The sequence below is a fragment of the Pristiophorus japonicus genome, chromosome 6 (genome assembly GCF_044704955.1).
Source record: "Pristiophorus japonicus isolate sPriJap1 chromosome 6, sPriJap1.hap1, whole genome shotgun sequence".
In the NCBI taxonomy this organism is placed as follows: domain Eukaryota; kingdom Metazoa; phylum Chordata; class Chondrichthyes; family Pristiophoridae; genus Pristiophorus; species Pristiophorus japonicus.
In genome coordinates, this window is record NC_091982.1 from 158,824,767 (window position 1) to 158,852,206 (window position 27,440).

Below are 27,440 nucleotides of genomic sequence, written 5' to 3' on the forward strand. Positions count from 1 at the left end.
GCTTCGTGGCCGCTGCTTTCAGGCGACCAAAGATTTTATCGGGAGGGGCAATTTGTACCGAGGCTCGCACCATATTTTAGCGGGCATCCCGGCTGGGGTGGGAGGTGTTACCACCGGAGAAATCAGGGCCATTTAAAAAAAAAATTATTCATTATAATTTATAAACCAATGATAAAATCTGAGGGCACATAAGGTTTAGAGTACACATAAATCCAACCACCTCCCACCCTAGTGATGTTCTTTCACCTCCTTCCCATTCCACTGAATCACAATCTTCCTGCACTGGCTATCTCCAAAAACCCTAGCCAAAGCAGTGGGTAGCACTCTCGTATCTGAGACAGAAGGTGGTGGTTTCTCAGCCCCACTACAAGGACTTGAACCCAAAAGCTAGGCTAACACTCCAGTGCAGTGCTAAGGGAGTACTGCCAGTGCAGTGCTGAGGGAGTGCTGCACTGTTGGAGGTGTCGTCTTTCGGATGAGACGTTAAACCGAGGCCCCGCCTGCTTTCTCAGGTGGACGGAAAAGATCACAATGCACTATTTTGATGAAGAGCAGGGGAGTTATCCCCAGTGTCCTGGTCAATATTTATCCCTCAAACAACATAACAAAAATTCAGATTATCAGGTCATTATCACATTGCTGTTTGTGAGAGCTTGCTGTGCGCAAATTGGCTGCCGCATTTACCACATTACAGCAGTACATTACTACTTTACTTCAAAAGTACTGGAATTTACTTTGGGATGTCCTGAGGTCATGAAAGGTTCTATAGAAATGCAAGTTCGTTCTTTCTTTCTCTATTCTTGATGCGTGAGGGCCCATTAAATATTCAGCTATTGAAGGCGTTGTTGCTCAAGCTGAACCGCCGAGAATGTGCACGCAGTGTGGGACTCTCACGATGTCTACCAGCTTCCAACTGTTGGTTCAGCAGAGCAGGCCGAGTTTTCGAGCTGCGATGGGTTCGGACCGGTTCCCATCCAAGTGTGTAAGGCAACACATGGCTGTGTCCCTTTTGTCGATGAAGAAAACGCACGTTGAGGGGGACACACCGAGTCTGTTGAAAATCTCGTAATGCTAAGCTTTGACATGGGTGCTCAGGCCTCCTCGCTTCCAGCTTCTTGGCATCAGCCCTGAGCTCTGTTACACAACACTCAGATATCTGGCTTACTGAGAGGAGGCGGGGAAGGGAATGAGAGAGTAGTCACATGATCCCTAACACCCAGCACTGCCAACCCTGTCTGTAGAACAACCGCAATGTACATCCGCCAAGAGGGAGAAAGCAAAAGGCAAACAGGACACTCTTCACTCTTCGAAAATTCCTGACAAGGATTCCATCTCTGTCACAAGCGGGGTATTGGTCACTGTAAATAAAGAGAGGCAGAGTCGAGATCAGGAACGCTTTCAATACAAGTCAAGATTAGCATTTATACTTGAAAGGAAGGCTTTGGGGCTTAACCTCAGTTAATTGCACTACAGTTGTCTACCCCTCCCCCACTCCCCCCCATCCCCCTCCAAAAAATAACTTTATTTCAAAAATATTTTAAAATCTGGTCAATGGCTATAGTCCCAGGCTGCTATCTCCATGCAAGGGGTGCAGTCTTTCTTCTGAATATGTTTGCTCTCAGGATATGGTGACACTGGCAAGGCCACATTTATTGCCCATCCCTCGGAACAGACTTTCTTCTTGAAGCAATTATTTGCACTAACGAGTGCCCACGTAATCAAGGCTAGAGTAGTGTCGTCCAATGGAAATCGCTGACTAGCTACAGGTGTTGCCACGGTGATACCATTTTAGCCACATGCACAAATTGAGTAGAAAATGGCTTACACACACTCACACAATACACGTAAATGTACCTCACATGTTACTTAAACACCTACCATTATTTAGTGACCAAGGAAGTAAAGAACTCCCAACAATAATTAAAAAATACACTCACACTCTGCTTTTCATCTGACCATTTTACTGAGAAACACACAAAAATATTAAAGTTCACATGCACACACCGTGTGAATATGAGTATTGAGATCACAGACCCAACGATGGTCTATTAATAATTTTTAATTTACAAATCAGAAATGCAATTAGTCACATCTGGATTCCCAATTAGCCCCATGTGACTCGTAGCTAATGTATTGGACAACACGGAGCTAGAGTCACATGGGGTAAGATGAGGTACAGTGGGAGGAGGCTGGTGTGGAGCACAAACACCGGCATGGACCAGTTGGGCCAAATGGCTTGTTTCTGTGCTGTAAATTCTATGTAAGATCCATACCCATGGATTGCCTTGAAGGGCATTGGTGAACTGGTTGAGTGTTCATACTTTTCTGTCCACAAATTACCATATTTATTGCATTTCATTTGTTTGGGATTTGAACTCGTAACCTCAAAGTTGCTAGTCCAGTACCACAGCCTCTACACAAGGCAGGGGTCAGTAAATCCGTGCTGTTGCTGAATCCATGTTGTTGTTGAACTCATTCCCCAATGTTCAACTGAGCTGGCTTGGGGCAGGGAGGACACCAGGACCAGTGCGTATACTGGGTACATCACATTGCTCTCATTTATATAAGGCAGGTGCAGAGTGTAGGGTTGAGTTCTTGGTTCTGGTGCTCTTCTCTGAGTCAGAAACTCAGAGAGTGAGAGCTGGTCTGTGCCACACAGCAACTCACTGTCTTTACCCACTGAGATCTTGGCGAGGACGATCGTAAATATTTCTGTATTTTATAGTCTCTTGAACAGTTTTGAACACTCTTAGTTCAACTTAATTCTATTTATTTGGGAGATCTCAGACAGCCATATGGAGCTTTAAAATGGCATTCCTTCACAGACCCTCTCTCTCAATACAGCTATCCAGCTGAGAGAAGTCAAAAAAGAAGTAGAAAGAAATCAAAAGGTGACGTCACAGCCAACGTGGTAAGTGATTGGCTGCTGATTGGTGAGTAGTTTTTCTTTTTCTTTATTAGTCAGTAACTTTTAACATTGTTGTCGGCAATTTAAGTGTATCTAAGGGTTAAGTCATGGCAGGACAGCTCGGTCACGTGATATGCTCCTCCTGTACCATGTGGGAACACGGGGACAACACCAGTGTCCCTGACGACTACATGTGCGGGAAGTGTGTCCACCTCCGGCTACTGACGGTCCGCGTTGCGGAGTTGGAGCTGAAGGTGGATTCACTCTGGAGCATCCACGATGCTGAGAATGACGTGAGTATCACGTGTAGCGAGTTGGTCTTACCGCAGGAGAAGGGTCCACAGCCAGCGAGGGAATGGAAGACCAGCAGGAAGAGTAGTGCAAGGAAGGTAGTGCAGGGGTCCCCTGTGGTCATCCCCCTGCAAAACAGATACACTGCTTTGAGTGCTGTTGAGGGGGATGACTCATCAGGAGTGGGCAGCAGCAGCCAAGTTCATGGCACCGTGGCTGGCTCTGTTGCACAGGAGGGCAGGAAAAAGAGTGGGCGAGCGATAGTGATAGGGGATTCAATTGTAAGGGGAATAGATAGGCGTTTCTGCGGCCGCAACCGAGACTCCAGGATGGTATGTTGCCTCCCTGGTGCAAGGGTCAAAGATGTCTCGGAGCGGGTGCAGGACATTCTAAAAAGGGAGGGAGAACAGCCAGTTGTTGTGGTGCACGTTGGTACCAATGACATAGGTAAAAAAAGGGATGAGTTCCTACGAAATGAATTTAAGGAGCTAGGAGCTAAATTAAAAAGTAGGACCTCAAAAGTAGTAATCTCGGGATTGCTACCAGTGCCACGTGCTAGTCAGAGTAGGAATCGCAGGATAGCTCAGATGAATACGTGGCTTGAGCAATGGTGCAGCAGGGAGGGATTCAAATTCCTGGGGCATTGGAACCGGTTCTGGGGGAGGTGGGACCAGTACAATCCGGACGGTCTGCACCTGGGCAGAATCGGAACCAATGTCCTCGGGGGAGTGTTTGCTAGTGCTGTTGGGGAGGAGTTAAACTAATATGGCAGGGGGATGGCAACCAATGCAGGGAGATAGAGGGAAACAAAAAGGAGGCAAAAACAAAAGACAGAAAGGAGATGAGGAAAAGTGGAGGGCAGAGAAACCCAAGGCAAAGAACAAAAAGGGCCATTGTACAGCAAAATTCTAAAAGGACAGAGGGTGTTAAAAAAACAAGCCTAAAGGCTTTGTGTCTTAATGCAAGGAGTATCCGCAATAAGGTGGATGAATTAACTGTGCAAATAGATGTTAACAAATATGATGTGATTGGGATTACGGAGACGTGGCTCCAGGATAATCAGGGCTGGGAACTCAACATCCAGGGGTATTCAACATTCAGGAAGGATAGAATAAAAGGAAAAGGAGTTGGGGTAGCATTGCTGGTTAAGGAGGAGATTAAGGCAATAGTTAGGAAGGACATTAGCTTGGATGATGTGGAATCTATATGGGTAGAGCTGCAGAACACCAAAGGGCAAAAAACGTTAGTGGGAGTTGTGTACAGACCTCCAAACAGTAGTAGTGATGTTGGGGAGGGCATCAAACAGGAAATTAGGGGTGTGTGCAATAAAGGTGCAGCAGTTATAATGGGTGACTTTAATATGCACATAGATTGGGCTAACCAAACTGGAAGCAATACGGTGGAGGAGGATTTTCTGGAGTGCATAAGGGATGGTTTTTTAGACCAATATGTCGAGGAACCAACTAGGGGGGAGGCCATCTTAGATTGGGTGTTATGTAATGAGAGAGGATTAATTAGCAATCTCGTTGTGCGAGGCCCCTTGGGGAAGAGTGACCATAATATGGTGGAATTCTGCATTGGGATGGAGAATGAAACAGTTAATTCAGAGACCATGGTCCAGAACTTAAAGAAGGGTAACTTTGAAGGTATGAGGCGTGAATTGGCTGGGATGGATTGGCGAATGATACTTAAGGGGTTGACTGTGGATGGGCAATGGCAGACATTTAGAGACCGCATGGATGAACTACAACAATTGTACATTCCTGTCTGGCATAAAAATAAAAAAGGGAAGGTGGCTCAACCGTGGCTATCAAGGGAAATCAGGGATAGTATTAAAGCCAAGGAAGTGGCATACAAATTGGCCAGAAATAGCAGCGAACCTGGGGACTGGGAGAAATTTAGAACTCAGCAGAGGAGGACAAAGGGTTTGATTAGGGCAGGGAAAATGGAGTATGAGAAGAAGCTTGCAGGGAACATTAAGACGGATTGCAAAAGTTTCTATAGATATGTAAAGAGAAAAAGGTTAGTAAAGACAAACGTAGGTCCTCTGCAGTCAGAATCAGGGGAAGTCATAACGGGGAACAAAGAAATGGCGGACCAATTGAACAAGTACTTTGGTTCGATATTCACGAAGGAGGACACGAACAACCTTCCGGTTATAAAAGGGGTCGGGGGGTCTAGTAAGGAGGAGGAACTGAGGGAAATCCTTATTAGCCGGGAAATTGTGTTGGGGAAATTGATGGGATTGAAGGCCGATAAATCCCCAGGGCCTGATGGACTGCATCCCAGAGTACTTAAGGAGGTGGCCTTGGAAATAGTGGATGCGTTGACAGTCATTTTCCAACATTCCATTGACTCTGGATCAGTTCCTATGGAGTGGAGGGTAGCCAATGTAACCCCACTTTTTAAAAAAGGAGGGAGAGAGAAAACAGGGAATTATAGACCGGTCAGCCTGACATCGGTAGTGGGTAAAATGATGGAATCAATTATTAAGGATGTCATAGCAGTGCATTTGGAAAGAGGTGACATGATAGGTTCAAGTCAGCATGGATTTGTGAAAGGGAAATCATGCTTGACAAATCTTCTGGAATTTTTTGAGGATGTTTCCAGTAGAGTGGATAAGGGAGAACCAGTTCATGTGGTATATTTGGACTTTCAGAAGGCGTTCGACAAGGTCCCACACAAGAGATTGATGTGCAAAGTTAGAGCACATGGGATTGGGGGTAGTGTACTGACATGGATTGAGAACTGGTTGTCAGACAGGAAGCAAAGAGTAGGAGTAAATGGGTACTTTTCAGAATGGCAGGCAGTGACTAGTGGGGTACCGCAAGGTTCTGTGCTGGGGCCCCAGCTGTTTACACTGTACATTAATGATTTAGATGAGGGGATTAAATGTAGTATCTCCAAATTTGCGGATGACACTAAGTTGGGTGGCAGTGTGAGCTGCGAGGAGGATGCTGTGAGGCTGCAGAGCGACTTGGATAGGTTAGGTGAGTGGGCAAATGCATGGCAGATGAAGTATAATGTGGATAAATGTGAGGTTATCCACTTTGGTGGTAAAAACAGAGAGACAGACTATTATCTGAATGGTGACAGATTAGGAAAAGGGGAGGTGCAAAGAGACCTGGGTGTCATGGTACATCAGTCATTGAAGGTTGGCATGCAGGTGCAGCAGGCGGTTAAGAAAGCAAATGGCATGTTGGCCTTCATTGCAAGGGGATTTGAGTACAGGGGCAGGGAGGTGTTGCTACAGTTGTACAGGGCATTGGTGAGGCCACACCTGGAGTATTGTGTACAGTTTTGGTCTCCTAACCTGAGGAAGGACATTCTTGCTATTGAGGGAGTGCAGCGAAGGTTCACCAGACTGATTCCCGGGATGGTGGGACTGACCTATCAAGAAAGACTGGATCAACTGGGCTTGTATTCACTGGAGTTCAGAAGAATGAGAGGGGACCTCATAGAAACATATAAAATTCTGACGGGGTTAGACAGGTTAGATGCAGGAAGAATGTTCCCAATGTTGGGGAAGTCCAGAACCAGAGGTCACAGTCTAAGGATAAGGGGTAAGCCATTTAGGACCGAGATGCGGAGGAACTTCTTCACCCAGAGAGTGGTGAACCTGTGGAATTCTCTACCACAGAAAGTTGTTGAGGCCAATTCACTAAATATATTCAAAAAGGAGTTAGATGAGGTCCTTACTACTAGGGGGATCAAGGGGTATGGCGAGAAAGCAAGAATGGGGTACTGAAGTTGAATGTTCAGCCATGAACTCATTGAATGGCGGTGCAGGCTAGAAGGGCCGAATGGCCTACTCCTGCACCTATTTTCTATGTTTCTATGTTTCTATGTACCTCCTAGCTAGAGGGCGCTATACATTGTCTCATTACACCTTTCCTTTCGTAAGAAACAAAAATCGCTTCTCGGTCTTTTGGCTCAGATCAAGTTTAATATCTGATACGTCCCCTATCTGGGGACCAAATATTGGGGTCATCTCCCTGCAAAACAGATACACTGCTTTGAGTACTGTTGAGGGGGATAACTCATCAGGGGAGGGCAGCAGCAGCCAAGTTCATGGCACCGTGACTGGCTCTGTTGCACAGGAGGGCAGGAAAAAGAGTGGGAGAGCGATAGTGATAGGGGATTCAATTGTAAGGGCAATAGATAGGCGTTTCTGTGGCCGCAACCGAGACTCCAGGATGGTATGTTTCCTCCCTGGTGCAAGGGTCAAGGATCTCTCGGAGCGGGTGCAGGACATTCTCAAAAGGGAGGGAGAACAACCAGTTGTCGTGGTGCACATTGGTACCAACGACATAGGTAAAAAAAGGGATGAGGTCCTACGAGATGAATTTAAGGAGCTAGGAGCTAAATTAAAAAGTAGGACCTCAAAAGTAGTAATCTCGGGATTGCTACCAGTGCCATGTGCTAGTCAGAGTAGGAATCGCAGGATAGCGCAGATGAATACGTGGCTTGAGCAGTGGTGCAGCAGGGAGGGATTCAAATTCCTGGGGCATTGGAACAGGTTCTGGGGGAGGTGGGACCAGTACAAACCAGACGGTCTGCACCTGGGCAGGACCGGAACCAATGTCCTGGGGGAGTGTTTGCTAGTGCTGTTGGGGAGGAGTTAAACTAATATGGCAGGGGGATGGGAACCAATGCAGGGAGACAGAGGGAAACAAAAAGGAGACAAAAGCAAAAGACAGAAAGGAGATGAGTAAAAGTGGAGGGCAGAGAAACCCAAGGCAAAAAACAAAAAGAGCCACTGAATATAAAGGGGCTGCAGGCGGGGTCAAAACTAAAAATCATGGTTTAAAAACTAGGATTAAAACACTCTACCTAAATGCACGCAGCATTCGAAATGAAGCAAATGAGTTGATGGCACAAATCATTACAAATGGGTATGATTTGGTGGCCATTACAGAAACATGGTTGCAGGGTAGCCAAGACTGGGAATTAAACACACAGGGGTATCTGACGATTCGGAAAGATAGACAAGAAGGGAAAGGAGGTGGGGTAGCTCTGTTAATAAAGGATCATATCAGGGAAGTTGTGAGAGACGATATTGGCTCTAATGAACAAAATGTTGAATCATTGTGGGTGGAGATTAGAGATAGTAAGGAGAAAAAGTCACTGGTGGGCGTAGTTTATAGGCCCCCAAATAATAACTTCACGGTGGGGTGGGCAATAATCAAGGGAATAATGGAGGCATGTGAAAAAGGAAAGGCAGTAGTCATGGGGGATTTTAACCTACATATCGATTGGTCAACTCAAATCGCACGGGGTAGCCTGGAGGAGGAATTCATAGAATGCATACGGGATTGTTTCTTAGAACAGTATGTAACAGAACCTACAAGGGAGCAAGCTATCTTAGATCTGGTCCTGTGTAATGAGACAGGAAAAATAAATGATCTCCTAGTAAAAGATCCTCTCGGAATGAGTGATCACAGTATGGTTGAATTTGTAATACAGATTGAGGATGAGGAAGTTGTGTCAGAAATGAGCGTACTATGCTTAAACAAAGGGGACTACAGTGGGATGAGGGCAGAGTTGGCTAAAGTAGACTGGAAACACAGACTAAACGGTGGCACAATTGAGGAACAGTGGAGGACTTTTAAGGAGCTCTTTCATAGTGCGCAAATATATATTCCAGTGAAAAAGAAGGGCGGTAAGAGAAGGGATAACCAGCCGTGGATAACCAAGGAAATAAAGGAGAGTATTAAATCAAAGACCAATGCATATAAGGTGGCCAAGGTTAGTGGGAAACTAGAGGATTGGGAAAATTTTAAACAACAGCAAAGAATGACTAAAAAAGCAATAAAGAAAGGAAAGATAGATACGAAGGTAAACTTGCACAAAACATAAAAACAGATAGTCAAAGCTTTTACAGATATATAAAACGGAAAAGAGTGACTAAAGTAAATGTTGGTCCCTTAGAAGATGAGAAGGGGGATTTAATAATGGGAAATGTGGAAATGGCTGAGACCTTAAACAATTATTTTGCTTCGGTCTTCACAGTGGAAGACACAAAAACCATGCCAAAAATTGCTGGTCACAGGAATGTGGGAAGGGAGGACCTTGAGACAATCACTATCACTAGGGGGGGTAGTGCTGGACAGGCTAATGGGACTCAAGGTGGACAAGTCCCCTGGTCCTGATGAAATGCATCCCCAGGGTATTAAAAGAGATGGCGGAAGTTATAGCAGATGCATTCGTTATAATCTACCAAAATTCTCTGGACTCTGAGGAGGTACCATCGGATTGAAAAGCAGCTAATGTAACGCCTCTGTTTAAAAAAGGGAGCAGACAAAAGGCAGGTAACTATAGGCCGTTAGTTTAACATCTGTAGTGGGGAAAATGCTTGAAACTATCATTAAGGAAGAAATAGCGGGACATCTAGATAGGAATAGTGCAATCAAGCAGACGCAGCATGGATTCATGAAGGGGAAATCATGTTTAACTCATTTACTGGAATTCTTTGAGGATATAACGAGCATGGTGGATAGAGGTGTACCGATGGATGTGGTGTATTTAGATTTCCAAAAGGCATTCGATAAGGTGCCACACAAAAGGTTACTGCAGAAGATAGAGGTACGCGGAGTCAGAGGAAATGTATTAGCATGGATAGAGAATTGACTGGCGAACAGAAAGCAGAGAGTCGGGATAAATGGGTCCTTTTCATAGAAACATAGAAACATAGAAAATAGGTGCAGGAGCAGGCCATTCAGCCCTTCTAGCCTGCACCGCCATTCAATGAGTTCATGGCTGAACATGAAACTTCAGTACCCCCTTCCTGCTTTCTCGCCATAACCCTTGATCCCCCGAGTAGTAAGGACTTCATCTAACTCCCTTTTGAATATATTTAGTGAATTGGCCTCAACTACTTTCTGTGGTACGGGTTGGAAATCGGTGGTTAGTGGCGTGCCACAGGGATCGGTGCTGGGACCACAACTGTTTACAATATACATAGATGACCTGGAAGAGGGGACAGAGTGTAGTGTAACAAAATTTGCAGATGACACTAAGATTAGTGGGAAAGCGGGTTAGGTCGAGGACACAGAGAGGCTGCAAAGAGATTTGGATGGGTTAAGTGAATGGGCTAAGGTTTGGCAGATGGAATACAATGTCGGAAAGTGTGAGGTCATCCACCTTGGGAAAAAAAACAGTAAAAGGGAATATTATTTGAATGGGGAGAAATTACAACATGCTGAGGTGCAGAGGGACCTGGGGGTCCTTGTGCATGAAAACTCTTTTAGAGTCTACCTGTAAAACAAAAAACATTAAACCGTGCCACCCGCCCTGGATGACACAGCAGACATTTACAAGGCCCTTTTTTTTCTTCTTTTTTGTGTTTTTTTTTGTGATTTTCTTTTTTTTTGGTTTTTTTTTTGGGCACTAAAATCACATTTTTCCCCAGTGCCCCCTATAAAAGGGAAGGGGGACACTAAAAGCACCGACAATTAAAACAAATTAAACTTTAAAACGTAAAATCAAATTAAAATTTGGTTGCCGGGCGTGATGATGCACTCCAGTCCCTCCGGTGCCCACCTCTCGCGGAAGGCCGCGAGCGTACCGGTGGACACTGCGTGCTCCATCTCCAAGGACACCCTGGACTGGATGTAAGAGCGTAAGAGAGGCAGGCAGTCAGGTTGAACGACCCCCTCGACCGCCCGCTGCCTGGACCGGCTGATGGCACCCTTGGCGGTGCCCAGGAGCAGTCCTACGAGGAGGCCTTCGGACCTACCCGCTCCCCTCCGCACAGGGTGCCCAAAGATCAGGACAGTGGGACTGAAGTGCAGTCAGAATTTCAGGAGCAGCCCCTTCAAATAATGGAAAAGGGGCTGCAACCTTGTGCACTCACTAAAAATATGGAACATGGACTCCTCCAGACCGTAGAAATTGCAGGCGGCCTGGGAGTCCGTGAACCGGCTTAAAAATTTGTTGCACGGCACTGCTCCGTGCACCACCCTCCAGGCCAAGTCCCCGATGAATAGTGGGAGGACCCCTGCGTAGAGTGCCCTCAATTGGGGACTCCCGCCTCCTCCGGATGGCAAGATGGTACGCCATGGCGTGTCCGGACGGCCGGCGAGGATGGCAAAGTTGAGAGTGTGCAGGAGCAGCCCGTACAGGAAACCCCTCCGCGCGGAACTGAAAGGCACGGAGGGGATTTCCCCGAGGCGGCTCAAGTTGTGAGGTGCCGGCCCCCGAGGGAGGTTCCGGGATTTGGCGCCAATGAGGAATTCCGTCCGGACGGGGGTCAGTTCGGACGGGATCTCCCCATGTGCTTGAGCCTCCTCGATGCACCTAACGGAGTCAGGGCCCAAAGCTGTTTTTAGCGACTCGATGGCTTCGGCCGCGCGGCGGACGTCGGCTGAATTTAGGCGCCGCGCCAGCGTGCCTGGCGCCATCCAGCCCGCTCCTCCGCCATCGAGCAGGTCCCTGACCCTGGTCACCTCACAAGCCACAGCCCTCTCTTCCGACCGTAACATAAAACCTCGGTCGTGGAGGTACGGATTCCCGAGCAGCGGCTCCTGCAGGACGGCCGCCACTCCAGCCGGCGGAGAGCTGCGCTTGGTGGAGACTTTGTTCCAGACCCTGATGAGTTCCTTGTAAAAGACAGGCAGCTCCCGGAGTGTGGTCCTGACACACCCCAAGTTCACAAACAGGAGCTGCGTGTCGTAATTGAGGTCGCGCTGCTGGCGGAAGAAATACGTCGCCAGAGCACACCACCTAGGAGGGGGCTCGACGTAAAGGTATCTCTGCAGGGTCTGAAGATGGAAAGTCGCGAGCTGGGCGCTGACGCACACCAACGACTGACCGCCCTCCTCAAGCAGGAGACTCAAGACCGCGGCAGAGACCCAGTGCTTCCTGTTGTTCCAGAAGAAGTCCACCAGCTTCTTCTGTATCTTGGCGACAAACGCAGGGGGAGGGGTCAAAGTGACCAGCCGGTACCACAACATTGCGGCCACCAGCTGGTTTATGACTAGCGCTCGACCCCCTGTAGGACAGCACTCGGAGCAGACCTTGGCCTCCAGCTCCTGCCAGTTCGCCGGCCAGGCTCCCTCGTCGGGGCTAAGGTAGACTCCCAGATAGAGGAGATGGGTTGTGCTCCAGGCAAAAGGCCTGAGCTCCTCCGGCAGGGAGTCCACCCGCCACTGACCCACCAAGAGTCCAGAACATTTCTCCCAGTTGATCCTGGCGGAGGACGCGGCCGAGTAAATCTCCTGGCACTCACGCATCCTCCGCAGGTCAGCGGGATCCTCTACCGCGAGGAGCACGTCATCGGCGTAAGCCGAGAGGACGACCTCCACACCCGGCCCTTGCAGAGCCAGTCCCGTCAACCTCGTCCGCAAGAGGCGCAGGAAAGGCTCCACGCAGATGGCATATAACTGGCCGGACATGGGGCATCCCTGGCGCACCCCTCTCCTAAAGCGAAGGGGCGCCGTCAATCCTTGTGCATGAATCCCAAAAAGTTAGTTTGCAGGTGCAGCAGGTAATCAGGAAGGCGAATGGAATGTTGGCTTCCATTGCGAGAGGGATGGAGTACAAAAACAGGGAGGTGCTGCTGCAACTGTATAGGGTATTGGTAAGGCCGCACCTGGAGTACAGCGTGCAGTTTTGGTCACCTTCCTTAAGGAAAGATATACTGGCTTTGGAGGGGGTACAGAGACGATTCACTAGGCTGATTCCGGAGATGAGTGGGTTACCTTATGATGATAGATTGAGTACTTTACTCGTTGGAGTTCAGAAGGATGAGGGGTGATCTTATAGAAACATTTAAAATCATGAAAGGGATAGACAAGATAGAGGCAGAGAGGTTGTTTCCACTGGTAAGGGAGACTAGAACTAGGGGGCACAGCCTCAAAATACGGGGGAGCCAATTTAAAACCGAGTTGAGAAGCAATTTCTTCTCCCAGAGGGTTGTGAATCTGTGGAATTCTCTGCCCAAGGAAGCAGTTGAGGCTAGCTCATTGAATGTATTCAAATCACAGATAGATAGATTTTTAACCAATAAGGGAATTAAGGGTTACGGGGAGAGGGCGGGTAAGTGGAGCTGAGTCCACGGCCAGATCAGCCATGATCTTATTGAATGGCGGAACAGGCTCGAGGGGCTCGATGGCCTACTCCTGTTCCTAATTCTTATGTTCTTATGTTCTTATGAATTAAAGTTAGCTTCAATATATACGGGTAATTAACTTCTTATGAATATATGTAGTAAACAATTACAAGTTTAACAAACAAGAACAAAACTTTGTCTTCTTGATTCTTTCTCCAAGTGTTGCATGTTTCACACTTTGAAACATAGTCTTTTATGTCAATGTTCAGTTCTGGCCAGTAAACGGATTCTCTGGCACGTCGAAGAGTACTCTTGACGCCAGTGTGAGCAGCATGACGTTGCTGACGAATGTCGATCTCAGGGATTTTGGTATGACACAGCGATAGCCTTTGAAGACTATGCCATCATCATGAACTTTGAAGTATGCAGTGTTTCAGACAGTCATATGTCGTTTCTCGCCATCCCATTGTGATTTGTTGTACGACCAGTTGTAGAGTGGAGTCGCTTGCAGTTGCGTGTTGTATGGTAGTCAGTCCTTCTTTGGAGAGTGGGAGAAAGTCCACCATGTGGATGCGTTCCACTGCAATTTCTGTTGGTGATCTCTCCACATTTTCGAGGTATGTGCGCGAGAGGGTGTCTGCTAGGTACATTTCTTTTCATGGTTGACACTTTATTTCAATGTCATATTGGTTGAGCCGAATAAGCAGACGTAGTCGCTTGGGTGCTGCAAATAACGCCTTGTGTGGTATAGCAACCAAAGGCTTATGGTCTGTCCATAGCATGATCTTGCGACCGTATACATATTGATGGTTTCATTCCATTCCGAAGACTTGAGCAAGCAGCTCCTTTTCGATTTGAGAGCATTGTGTTTCTGTTCGAATGAGCGCTCGGCTCATGTATGCAATTGGTTGTCCCTGTTGCAGAAGGACAAACCCAAGACCCTTGCTCGAAGCATTTCCTTGACCTTCGGTTGCAAGTTTGTGGTCAAAGTACCTGAGCACCGGAGAATCTGTCATGTGTTGTTCAAACGCTTCAAACGCTTTGTCTTGTTCTTCAGTCCATTTCCAGACCGTGTCTTTATGAGCAAGCTGTCACTGAGGCTCACTGAGGTCTGAAAGATCTGGCACAATTTTGCGAGGTACTTTGTCATGCCGACAACATCCTGCGGTTTCTGCATTTCGTTGATTGCAACGACTTTGCTTGGGTCAGCTTTGAGTCCATCACAAGACAGTATGTGTCCCATGTATTTTACTTGGGAGGTCTTGTATTCAAACTTAGCAAAGTTAAGTTTGATTTTTCGCTCTCTGCATGAATTTGCATAAGTTTGCGTCATGATCAAGATATCATCTGAGGCCCTTCGAAGACTTCTCCAGCTCATGTGTCATGTAGGCCGAAGTCAGATCGAGCTTGGTGAACGTCTTGCCTCCGGCCAGCGTCGCAAATAGGTCGTCTGCCTTAGGTAGTGGGTATTGGTCCTGTAGCGAGAAATGATTAATAGTTACTTTATAATCGCCGCAAATCCTGACCGTGCCATCACTTTTGAACAATCAGGCTGGCCCACTCGCTGAATTCCACTGGGGAGATGATGCCCTCACATTGCAGCCTATCCAGCTTGATTTCCACTCTCTCCCTCATCATGTGAGGTACCGCTCGCGCCTTGTGGTGAATGGGTCGTGCCTCTGGGACCAAGTGGATCCGCACCTTTGCCCTGGAAAAGTTTCCAATGCCTGGCTCAAAAAGGGAAGGAAATTTGTTAAGAAGCTGGGTACATGAGGCCTCATCGACATGTGATAGCGCTTGGATGTCATCCCAGTTCCAGCGGATTTCGCCCAGCCAGCTCCTTCCAAGCTGTGTGGGGCCATCGCCCAGGACAATCCAGAGTGGCAGTTCGTGCACCGTGCCCTCGTAGGTGACCTTGACCATGGCGCTGCCCAGGACAGTGATAAGCTCTTTAATGTACGTTCTCAGTTTCGTGTGGATGGGGCTCAGGGCTGATCTGAGTGCCTTGTTGCACCACAGTCTCTCAAACATCTTTTTACTCGTGATGGATTGGCTAGCGCCAGTGTCCAGTTCCATGGCTACGGGTAAGCCATTCAATTTTACATTTAGCACTATAGGTGGACATTTCGTTGAAAATGTGTGCACCCCGTGTACTTCAGCATCTGCCTCCTTTCTCTGAGGCTCGAAATTGCTTTGATCCACCATGGACTGATCTTCCTCTGCCATGTGGTGGTTAGCAGGTTTTGCAGAGCTTGCAGCTCGTCTGCAAGCTCATTGGAGGTGCCCCATTGTTCCACAGCTCTTGCAAACATACCCTTTGAAGCGGCATGAATAGGCTGAATGGAAGCCTCCACAATGCCAACAAGGTGTGCATTGCCTTGCATTCATCCTTTGCTGGGGGCCCTGAGTCACCTGGGTCACCTGAGGCCTGCTGGCAGTTGCAGACTCATGGGTTCTGCCCTGTACATTTCTGCTCGCAAACACAGTTCCAGTTAATTTATGAACATTGCTAGCACTTCTGTGCTGAGAGATTTGTTTGGTGTTATCACTGGTGGACATAAACGCCTGTGCTATCACAATGGCCTTACTGAGGGTCGGTGTCTCTACAGTCAAAAGTTTCCGTAGGATGGTCTCGTGGCCAATGCCCAGTACAAAAAAGTCTCTGAGCATTTACTCCAGGTAGCCATCAAACTCACATTGTCCTGCAAGTTGCCTTAGCTCGGCGACATAGCTCGCCACTTCCTGACCTTCAGATCGCTGGCACGTGTAGAACCGATACCTCGCCATCAGCACGCTCTCCCTCGGATTAAGATGTTCCCGAACCAGTGTACACAGCTGCTGATACGATTTATCTGTGGGTTTCACCGGAGCCAGAAGATTCTTCATGAGGCTGTAGGTCGGTGCCCCGCAGACTGTGAGGAGGACTGCTCTCCTTTTTGCAGCGCTTCCTTCTCCGTCCAGCTCGTTGGCTACAAAGTACTGGTCTAGCCATTCGACATTGGCTTCCCAGTCCTCACCCTCCGAGAACTTCTCCAGGATGCCCACAGTTTGCTGCATCTTTGCGTTGGATTCGTATTCTCATCGCCAGTTATTGTGTTCCTAACACAGATGAGGCTGCACACAGGGAGGTTAAAGTCACAGTGACTTCAGTCTTTAATAAGACACTCCAGAGTGAGGAACAGGTCTTAGGGGCCGGCTTATATACAGTACTCCCAAGGGATGCTGGGATCCCTTGGGACTTCAGGGGATGAACTCCCTGGTGGCGGAACATGGGAGTACATGCTTTACAGATACACAACAGATCTCAGCCTTGAACTCTCGAATTGTCCCCCAGCATCCACAGCGTTTTGGGGGAGAGAGTTCCAGATTTCCAGTACCCTCTGTGTGAAGAAGTGCTTCCTAATTTTACTTCTGAATGACCGAGCTCTAAATTTAAGTTAATGTCTCCTCGTTCTTGATTCCCCCACCAGCGGAAATCGTTTCTCTGCATCCACCCACTTCCCAACCTGCAGCTGTGTTGAAGGGGTGGGATTGGGCTCAGTGGTTGGGGTGGGATACAGGTTTTGCATGGAGCCAGTAAATAAGCTGATTTTTGCTGCTGGGGTTGTTAACTTTCTCAATGGCTAACGTCAGGACGTCTGTTGGAAACAAGATGGATACAGATCTTACATAGGGTGTACAACAGGTTCATGTTGGTGTTTCTGCTCCACACCAGCATCCTCTCACCCTTCTTCATCTAACCTCATCAACATATTCTTCTATTCCTTTTACCCTCATGTGTTTATCCAGCTTTCCCTTAAATGTATCTATGCTATTCACCTTAACTGCTCCTTGTGGTAGTGAGTACCACATTCTAAAACCACTCGCTGGGTAAAGAAGTTTCTCCTGAATGCCTTACTGTATTTATTAGGGACCATGCTATATGGATGACAGTCGTATCTTACTTACCGACACACTGGTCTGTTGCCCTACGGCCTCGTTGCCATGTTGCTTGGTGTGAGCTGGCAGCTCCGTGCTGTCTCTGTAGTCTTTCACACCATGCTGTAGCTCCAGCACTTTCAGACTCTTGGTCGGCAGTGGGGGCCTGGTGAGGATAGGGAGGCGTGTGCTGAGAGAGGGGGCACTCAACTGCGAAAGATCAGCCACGGTCGCTGCTTGTTTGGCGCGCGGCTTCTCGAAGGCCGAACTTCTCACCTCCGAACAGGTATAGGATCGGCACCTGCCCTGGGGCACTGGGGGAAGCACTAGGGGAAGCGCCTGCAAGTTGGATTTCTTCATTGCCACGGGCTGCGCCATTTTATTGGCGGAGGGCAGGAAAGGGTTGGGGGTCTTCTCTGCGGTTGGTGGGGCCTCTTTCCACAAACCCCGGGAGAACGCTTGTTCTTTCTTTAAGATGGAGTTTTGCGTCTGGTCAATTGCTTCATACAAGGGATTAGTGACCATCCAGACCGGTGTCTGGTCTTGCGACGGAGATCGCGGGCTCTCTGCCCTTGGATTGCTCATTGTCGGGGTTTTACTCCAGGGACCTTCTGGAATGCTGCTTTTTTTTTGAAGGGAACAAAGAAGAAGAGATTATGACGTGCACTAAAGAGCAAGTCGCTACATGTACAGTGGCATGCTGTGTAGTTTGCACAGATGCTCGGTGCTGTGCACACTGCACGTGTGCAATACAGTGTATGCAGACGTATATTATAGAGTGCACCTGTGCAGCATGGTGTCCATAGGTGTGCAGTGGTATATAAACAGGTACATGGTATTGCATGCACGGGTGTGCAATATTATATACAGAGGTATGCATTATGGTGGACGCAGGTGTGCAGTATTATATACACAGGCATGTGGTATGGTGGGCATGGGTGTGCAATATTATATACACAGGTATGTGGTATGGTGTACACAGGTGTACAATATTATATACACAGGTATGTGGTATGGTGGGCATGGGTGTACAATATTATATACACAGGTATGTGTTATGGTGGGCATAGGTGTACAATATTATATACACAGGTATGTGTTATGGTGGGCATGGGTGTACAATATTAAATACACAGGTATGTGTTTTGGTGGGCATGGGTATACAATATTATATACACAGGTATGTGTTATGGTGGGCATGGGTGTACAATATTATATACACAGGTATGTGGAATGGTGTATACAGATGTACAATATTATATACACAGGTATGCGTTATGGTGAGCATGGCTGTGCAGTTCTCCTGCACCCTGAAACACATTCCACTCTACAAATATCCAAACCAAACAGCAAGTAAATTCTTACTGACATGAGCATCTGATTACTTAACAACAATTGGACCTTTTAGCCTTAAAAGAATACCACTTGACCATATCAGAGGGACACATTGTGATTTTCCTGGAATAACACAGTGCATTGTCTGACTAACCCGCTACAGCTTTGTACACCTCAAATCCTGTAAGATTCTGCTCTTCACCTTTAACATAGGAAAACATCCCAAGACACTTCACAGAATCAGACAAAAAGTGATTCTCACAGACTTTAACTTCCCCTAGTAGGCCACTGCTTCACTCAGTTGAGTAACATTGGTTTGGTCACTTAATGCAGCCGTTGATCCATTAAAACTGCGTTAAAGTAACTCAGAGAGGAATTTCACATGAAAACGCCACATCCTGCAGACTGATTAATCATTTGAGATTGTAATTTGGGTCCTGGGACTTTCAGAACCCGGAATATTATATTACATAACCTGTATCAGTTTTTTGAGTGTCTTTTGCAGAGATTTTACTTTTCTTTATTTATCCTCTGATGCTCCTTCCTGGACGATCTGCAGTAAATACAGACAAGTGTGCTGTCCCCCAAGAGCAAGACACTACATGTACAGAGATGAGCAGTATCGTGTACACAGGTATGCATTACAATGTAGACAGGTGTGCAATATACTCTGTGTATACAGGCGTGCAGTACTGTGTACACAGGTGTGCAGTGCACACATGTGAATTGCAATGTACACAGATGTGCAGTACTGTGTACACAGGTGTTCAACACTGTGTATACAGGTGTGCAATACTATACACAGGTGTGTATGTGTGCAGTGTGGTGTGCACAGGTGTGGGTTACAATATATGCAATGCAGCTGTGGCCTCTGCCAGTGGTGCTGTGAACCAGCTGCTGGCATGAAAGATCCGTGGGATGACATTCTCTTCAATTTTCCATCCCTCACTGTGGGGAGGTACCTAACCTCTGCTGAGGACCTCTGCACTGCTATGTGACTCAGATCAGGAGCATAGTGGAGTCAGGGTGTCAGGTGTCCACCACCGCTCTGTGTGATAGCTTGGTGCCAAGCAGTTCCTTTACTCTGAATACAGAGCGTTTACCTCTGCCCCTTTCGTTTGGGCGCTGCTGGTCAGTTTGAACATAAGAACACAAGAAATAGGAGCAGGAATAGGCCATCTGGCCTCTTGAGCCTGCTCTGCCATTCAATAAGATCATGGCTGATCTGATCCTGGCCTCAACTCCACTTCCCCGCCGCTCTCCATAACCCTCAACTCCATCTATCATTCAAAAATCTGTCTATTTCCACTTTAAATACATTCAATGACCCAGCCTCCACAGCTCTCTGAGGTAGAGAATTCCAAAGATTTATGACCCTCTGAGAGAAGAAATTCCTCCTCATTTCCATTTTAAATGGGCGACCCCTTATTTTGAAACTATGCCCCCTGTTTTAGATTCTCCCACTGGGCGAAAGAACCTCTCTGCATCTACCCGGTCAAGCCCCCTCGGAATCTTATACGTTTCAATAAGATCACTTCTCAGTCTTCTAAACTCCAATAAGTATAGGCCCAACCTGTTCAATCTTTCTTCATATGACAACCCCTTCATCTCAGGAATCAACCCCGTGAACCTTCTCTGAACTGCCTCCAATGTAAGTATATCCTTCCTTAAATAAGGAGACCAAAACTGTCTGCAGTACTCCAGGTGTGGTCTTACCAATACCCTGTAAAGTTGTAGCAGGCTTTCCTTACTTTTATATATTCCATCCCTCTTACAATAAAGGCTAACATTCCATTTGCCTCCCTAATTACTTGCTGTACCTGCATGCTAACTTTTTGTGTTTCATGTACAATGACCCCCAGATCCTACTGTACCACAACATTTTGTAATCACTCCCCATTTAAATAATAATTTGTTTTTTTATTTTTTCTGCCAAAGTGGATAACCTCACATTTTCCCACATTATACTCCATCTGCCAAATTTTTGCCCACTCACTTAGCCTATCTATATCCCTTTGTAGATTCTTTGTGTCCTCCTCACAACTTGCTTTCCCACCTATCTTTGTATCATCCGCAAATTTGGCTACATTACACTCAGTCCCTTCATCCAAGTCATTAATATAAATTGTAAATAGTTGAGGCCCCAGTACTGATCCCTCACTAGTTACCAACCGGAAAATGACCCATTAAATCGACTCTCTGCTTTCTGTTAGTTAGCCAATCCTCTGTCCTTGCTAATATATTACCCCCATCTCCTGAGCTTTTATCTTGTGCAGTAACCTTTTATGTGGCACCTTATCGAATGCTTTTTGGAAATCCAAATACACGACATCTACTAGTTCCCCTTTATCCACCTGCTCATTACATCCTCAAAGAATTCCAGCAAATTTGTCAAAACCATGCTGACTCTGCTTGACTGCATTATGATTTTCTAAATATCCTGCTACTACTTCCTTAATAATGGACTCCAGCATTTTCCCAATGACAGATGTTAGGCTAACTGGTCTATAGTTTCCTGCATTCTATCTCCCTCCTTTCTTAAATAGGGGCGTTACATTTGCGGTTTTCCAGTCCGCTGGGACCTCTCCAGAATCCAGGGAATTTGGTAGATTACAACCAATGCACCACTATCTGTGCAGCCACCTATTTTAAGACCCATCGGGTCCAGGGGACTTGTCCACCTTTAGTCCCATTAGTTTGCCTAGTAATTTTTCTCTAGTGATAGTGGTTGTTTTAAGTTGCCCACCCGCCCGCCCCTCCCCCCCAATAGCCCATAGATGATGAATTATTGGGATGCTTTTAGTGTCTGGAGCTGAGACAAAATATTTGTTCAAAGTCACTGCCATTTCTCTGTTTCCCATTATTAATTGCCCAGTCTCATCCTGTAAGAGACCAACGTTTACTTTAGCTACTCGCTTCCTTTTTATGTACCTATAGAAGCTCTTACTGTCTGTTTTTATATTTCTTCCTAGTTTACTCTCATAAGCTATCTCTCTCTCTTTATCATGCTTCTAGTCGTTCTTTGCTGGTTTCTAAAAAAATCCCAATTCTCTGGCCTTCCACTGTTCTTAGCAAGATTGTATGTCTTTGTTTTCAATTTGATACCATCCTTTACCTCCTTAGATAGCCATCATTCTCTCAGTCTATATTTCTCAATGGAATATGTCTTTGCTGAGAGTTAGGAATTATCTCCTAAATGTTTGGCACTGCTTTTCTACAGTCTTACACTTTAATATATTTTCCCAGTCCACTTTAACCAACTCTGCCTTCATACCTTTGTAATTACCTTTATTTAAGTTCAGGACACTAGTTTGAGACCTAGCTTTCTCACTCTCAAACTGAATTTGAAATTCTACTATGCTATGATCACTCTTCCCAAGAGGATCCTTCACTACGAGATCATTAATTAATCCATTACACATTACCAGATCTAAAATAGTTTGCTCCCTGGTTGGTTCCACAACATATTGTTCCAAGAAACCATCCCACATACACTCTATGAACTCTTCCTCCAGGTTTCCTTTGCCAATTTGATTTGTCCAATCAATATGAAGATTAAAATCGCCCATGATTAGTGATGTACCTTTCTTACAAGCCTCCATTATTTATTGATTTATACTCTGTCCTACAGTGTGGCTATTGTTGGTGTCCTGTAAACCATTCCCACCAGTGACTTCTTTCCCTTATTATTTCTTATCTCTACCCAAACTGATTCTACATCTTGAGCTTCTAAGCCAATATCATTTCTCACTACTGCACTGATCTCATCCCTTATTAACAGAGCTACTTCATCTCCTTTTCCTTTCTGCTTATTCTTACAAAATGGCAAATACTCCTGAATATTCAGTTCCCATCCTTGGTCACCATGCAACCACGTCTCTGTAATGGCAATCAGATCATATCCATTTATTTCTACATGGTTCAAGTGAAGCCCATCCCGACAGAACAGCTCCCTCCTTTCCCAGTACTGGTGGCAGTGCCCCATGAATTGAAATGCATTTCTTCCACATCAATCTTTGAGCCACGCGTTCATCTCTCTGATTTTATTTACTCTATATAAATTTGTTTGTGGCTCAGTTAGTAATCAAGAGATTATTATCTTTGTGGTTTTGCTTTTTAATATAGCCCCTAGCTGCTCATACTCCCCCAGCAGAACTTCCTTCTTTGTCCTATCTATGTCATTGGTGTTATGTTCATAATAACTCCACAAGACTGAGTCCTGTAAGCTCAAACTGATGTGACCTTAGTCTCTTTAATCAAACTCCAGAGTGAAGAATCAGCATGGCAGACAACCTTTTATACTTGCTTGCACGAGGTGTGCAGGTGATCCTTGGGTCTCCAACAGTTGCTCCCCCTGGTGGCAAGTCTTACACTATTATAAAGTTTACATACATAACATCACTCCCCCGCCAAAGTCTTAGATACAAGTTATTTACAAGTTAAGGCGATCCGGAGCTCTACGTTCCCGGGTTGATCGCCTGAGTTGAAGTCCTGGCATGGGTGAGTTGGTCGGATCATTGCTGCACTGCGGTGTGGCTGGTCTGATTGGACTGTCGGGCATGGTGGGTTCATCCTCGTGGTTGACCGCGAGGTCGATTGCTGGTTGGGTGTGTGTTGGTGGATCAATGATGGTAATGTCCTCTTCAAACTGTTCTTGGTTGTTAATGAATCACAGTTTGGTCTGATCCAAATGCTTTCTGCATGTTTGTCCATTCAGAAGTTTGACAATAAACACTCTATTCCCCTCCTTGGCGAAAACAGTGTCAGCAACCCATTTGGGACCATGACCATAATTAAGAACAAATACTGGGTCATTAACCTCAATGTCATGCGATATAGCCATGCGATCATAATACATGTTGTGCCGATGACACTCGGTTTCTACATTGAGATCCGGGTGGACTAAGGAGAGCCTGGTTTTGAGTGCTCTCTTCATTAACAATTCTGCAGGGGGACCCCCAGTAAGCGAGTGGGGTTGTGTCCGGTAGCTGAGTAGAACCCGAGATAACCAGGTCTGCAGGGAACCGTCCTTCACGCGTTTCAAGCTCTGCTTGGTACTTTGGGCTGCCCATTCCGCTTGACCGTTGGATGCGGGTTTAAACGGGGACGACCTAACGTGTTTGATGCCATTGTGGGTCATGAACTCGTTGAATTCCGAGCTGGTGAAACATGGTCCATTGTCACTAACAAGGACGTCGGGCAAACCGTGAGTGGCGAACATGACCCGGAGACTTTCAATCGTGGCAGTGGCCGTACATGATGACATTATTACACATTCAATCCATTTAGAGTAAGTATCCACTGCTTCTAGGAACATCTTTCCTAGAAAGAGGCCAGCGAAATCTACATGGACCCTGGACCACGATTTGAAGGGCCATGACCACAGACTCAGTGGGGCCTCCCTTGGTGCATTGCTCAACTGTGAGCAAGTGATACATTGGTGTACGCATGACTCCAATTCTGAGTCCAAGTCAATGCTGGGCCATCAAACGGGCCACCAAACTGGCGATAGCCTTCATCATGACTATACCTGGGTGGGTACTGTGTAGGTCGCATATAAATGTTTCCCTGCCTTTTTTGTGGCAAACCACGTGATTCCCCCATAGGAGACAATCCGATTGGATGGACATTTCATCCTTGCGTCGGTAAAAGGGCTTAATTTCGTCTTGCATTTCCCAGGGAATGGTTGACCAGCTCCCATTAAGTACGCAGTTTTTTACTAGTGATAGCACCGGGTCCTGGCTAGTCCAGGTCCTGATCTGGCGAGCTGTGACGGGTAACCCCTTGCTCTCAAAAGCATCCATTACAAGAAGCAAGTCTGCGGGTTGTGCCATTTCCACACTGGTGGTGGGCAATGGTAGCCGACTGAGGGCATCAGCACAGTTCTCAGTGCCTGGTCTGTGGCGGGAAAAGTTAATGCCCATCTTTGGATGCAGGACGAACCTTTGCTTTCTGAAAACAGCAAAGTGAGTGGTTTATGCTCGGTTTCGAGCTCGAACCGGAGTCTAAATAGGTATTGGTGCATTTTCTTAAACCCGTATATGCATGCTAATGCTTCTTTCTCAACCATACTGTAGGCTCTTTCAACCTTAGATAAACTTCTGGACGCATATGCAACTGGTTGCAGTTTGCCTGACACGTTGGCTTGCTGCAACACACAACCGACTACAAGCTAGTACTAAACGTTTACACGGGTCATACAATACAAGTAACTTGTTAGAACATAGCAGGTTTCTGGCCTTCTCAAAGGCTGTCTCTTGAGATTTACCCCAAACCCAATCGGCACCCTTACGTAGCAATAAATGCAAAGGTTCCAACAAAGTGCTCAACCCGGGTAGAAAGTTACCAAAATAGTTGAGAAGTCCCAGGAACGAACGCAGCTCCATTACATTCTGTTGTCTGGGTGCATTCTTGATGGCCTCCGCCTTGGAATCCATGGATCTGATGCCATCTGCCGCAATCTTTCTCCCCAAAAATTCGACCTCTGGCACCAGGAAAACACACTTGGAGCATTTCAGCCTGAGTCCCACTCTGTCCAGTCGCTTTAGAATCTCTTCCAGGTTGTGCAAGTGTTCGGTGGTGCCACAACCAGTGATCAGGATTTTGTCTTGGAACACAACCGTGTGCGGAACCGATTTCAGCAGGCTCTCCATGTTCCTCTGGAAGATGGCAGCAGCCAAGCGAATCCCAAAAGAGCATCTGTGGTATGTGAACAGTCCTTTGAGCGTGTTGATGCACGTCAATCTTTTCGAAGATTCAGCCAGCTCCTGTGTCATGTAAGCAGAGGTTAGATCTAGTGTGGTGAACGACTTCCTCCCCTGCTAATGTTGTGAACAGGTCCTCCGCTTTGGGTAGTGGATACTGGTCCTGTAACGAGACTCGGTTGATCATTACTTTGTAGTCTCCGCAGATTCTGACCGTGCCATCGCTTTTCAACACCGGAACAATTGGACTGTCCCACTCGTTGAACTCGACTGACGATATAATTCCCCCTCGTTGAAGTTGGTCAAGTTCGATCTCGACTTTCTCCCGCATCTTATATGGAACCGCTCGGGCCTTGTGATGAACGGGCCGTGCATCAGGGACTAAATGGATCTGCACTTTGGCGCCTGTGAAGTTGCCGATGCCTGGCTCAAATAGCAACGGAAATTTGTTTAGCACTTGAGTACTCGAGGACAATGCTTTGATGTCGTCCCAGTTCCATCGGATCTTTCCTAGCCAGCTTCTGCCGAACAGCATCAGGCCATCGCCTGGTACAATCCATAGTAATAAATCATGCACAGCTCCATCTACGATACCTTCACTGCCACACTGCCAATGACTGGTATGAGCTCTTTGGTGTAAGTGCGCAGCTTTGTATGAACTGGGCTTAGTTTTGGCCTTTGTGCCTTGTTGCCCTACAGTTTCTCAAAAGCCTTCTGGCTCATAATTGACTGACTCGCCCCTATGTCCAATTCCATGGAAACTGGAATGCCGTTTAATTTGACTTTCAACATTATTGGAGGGCTTTTGGTGGTGAAAGTATGTACCCCATACACTTCCTCTTCAGCCTCGGGTTGAGTTGCCTCTCTTACTCATTCAGCGTGATCCGCGCCGGATCGGTCATCTTCTGCCCTCTGCCACGTGTGAGTCGCAGCATGTTTGCACATTTGCTGGAGGTGCCCCATTGTTCCGCAGTCTTTGCACATGTCGTGCTTGAATCGACATTGATGGGCTCAATGATTACCCCCGCAGCTCCAACATGGTGTTAATGGATTCGCATTCACACCCCACAGCAGACTCTGAGTCATCCTAGGTCTAGCCTCTGCAGGCGTGTAGGCCCTGCCATGTACAGTTCTGCCTTATGAAGACATTATTTTATGCACAGTGCTTGCCAGTGAGTTTCGATGCTGCAAAGATATCTGTTTAGTGTTATCGTTCGTGGACAAGAAAGCCTGGGCTATCGTAATGGCCTTGCTCAGATCTAGGGATTCGGCAGACAGCAGTTTGCGAAGAATGACTTTGTGGCCGAATCCAAGCACGAAAAAGTCCCGCAACATTTCCCCGCAAAATCCGGCAAATTCGCACGGTGCCGCAAGGCGTCTTAGGTCGGCGACATAGCTCACCACATCCTGGCCCTTGGAACGATGGTGCGTATAAAAGCGATACCTGGCCATTAAGATGCTCTTCTTCGGCTTGAGGTGTTCCTGAACCAGCGTGCACAACTCTTCATATGTCTTGTTCATTGGTTTCGTCGGTGCTAGCAGATTTTTGATGAGGCCATATATCGTGGACCCACAAACGGTGAGGAGAATTGCCCTGCGCTTGACCACGTTACTGTCTGTATCCAGCTCGTTGGCCACGAAGTACTAGTCAAGGCGATCAATAAAGGCTTCCCAATCATCACCCTCAACAAATCTCTCAAGAATACCAACGGTAGGCATAACCGCGTGAAAGTTCGTGATCTGTTATTCGTCGCCAATGTTATGTTCAGAATAACTCCACAAGACTGAGTCCTGTAAGCTCAAACTGATGTGACTTTAGTCTCTTTAATCAAACTCGAGAGTGAAGAATCAGCATGGCAGACAACCTTTTATACTTGTTTGCACGAGGTGTGCAGGTGACCCTTGGTGGCAAGTCTTACACTATTATAAAGTTTACATACATAACAATTGGTACCTACTTGGGCCATGACAACTGAATCTTTCCCCTCCCTTTCCAAGTTCCTCTCTAGCCCAGAGGAGATGTCCTTAACCTTACCGGTCAGGCAACACAGCCTTCGGGACTCACGTTCTCGGCTGCAGAGAATAGTATCTGTCCCCCTAACTATACTGTCCCCTACCACTACAACATGGCTTTTGAATGGCCCCCTGTACCACAGTGCTGTGGTCAGTTTGCTCATCCGCCCTGCAGTCCCTGCTCCCGTCCACACAGGGAGTAAGAACCTCATACCTGTTT

At 46.8% G+C, this 27,440-nt stretch overlaps 1 protein-coding gene across 1 annotated transcript in view; it reads right to left on the reverse strand.

Annotated features, from left to right (window-relative positions):
* Positions 1–895: 895 nt before the first annotated feature.
* inpp5d (inositol polyphosphate-5-phosphatase D) overlaps positions 896–27,440 on the reverse strand; it is a 221,667-nt gene continuing 195,122 nt past the window's right edge. The window contains exons 26-27 of the mRNA XM_070882224.1: positions 17,199–17,790; positions 896–1,358 (exon numbers count right to left, since the gene is read on the reverse strand). Of these exons, the coding sequence (XP_070738325.1) occupies positions 1,356–1,358; positions 17,199–17,790 (595 nt within the window). The 3' untranslated portion in view covers positions 896–1,355. The remainder of the gene's footprint in view (positions 1,359–17,198; positions 17,791–27,440) is intronic.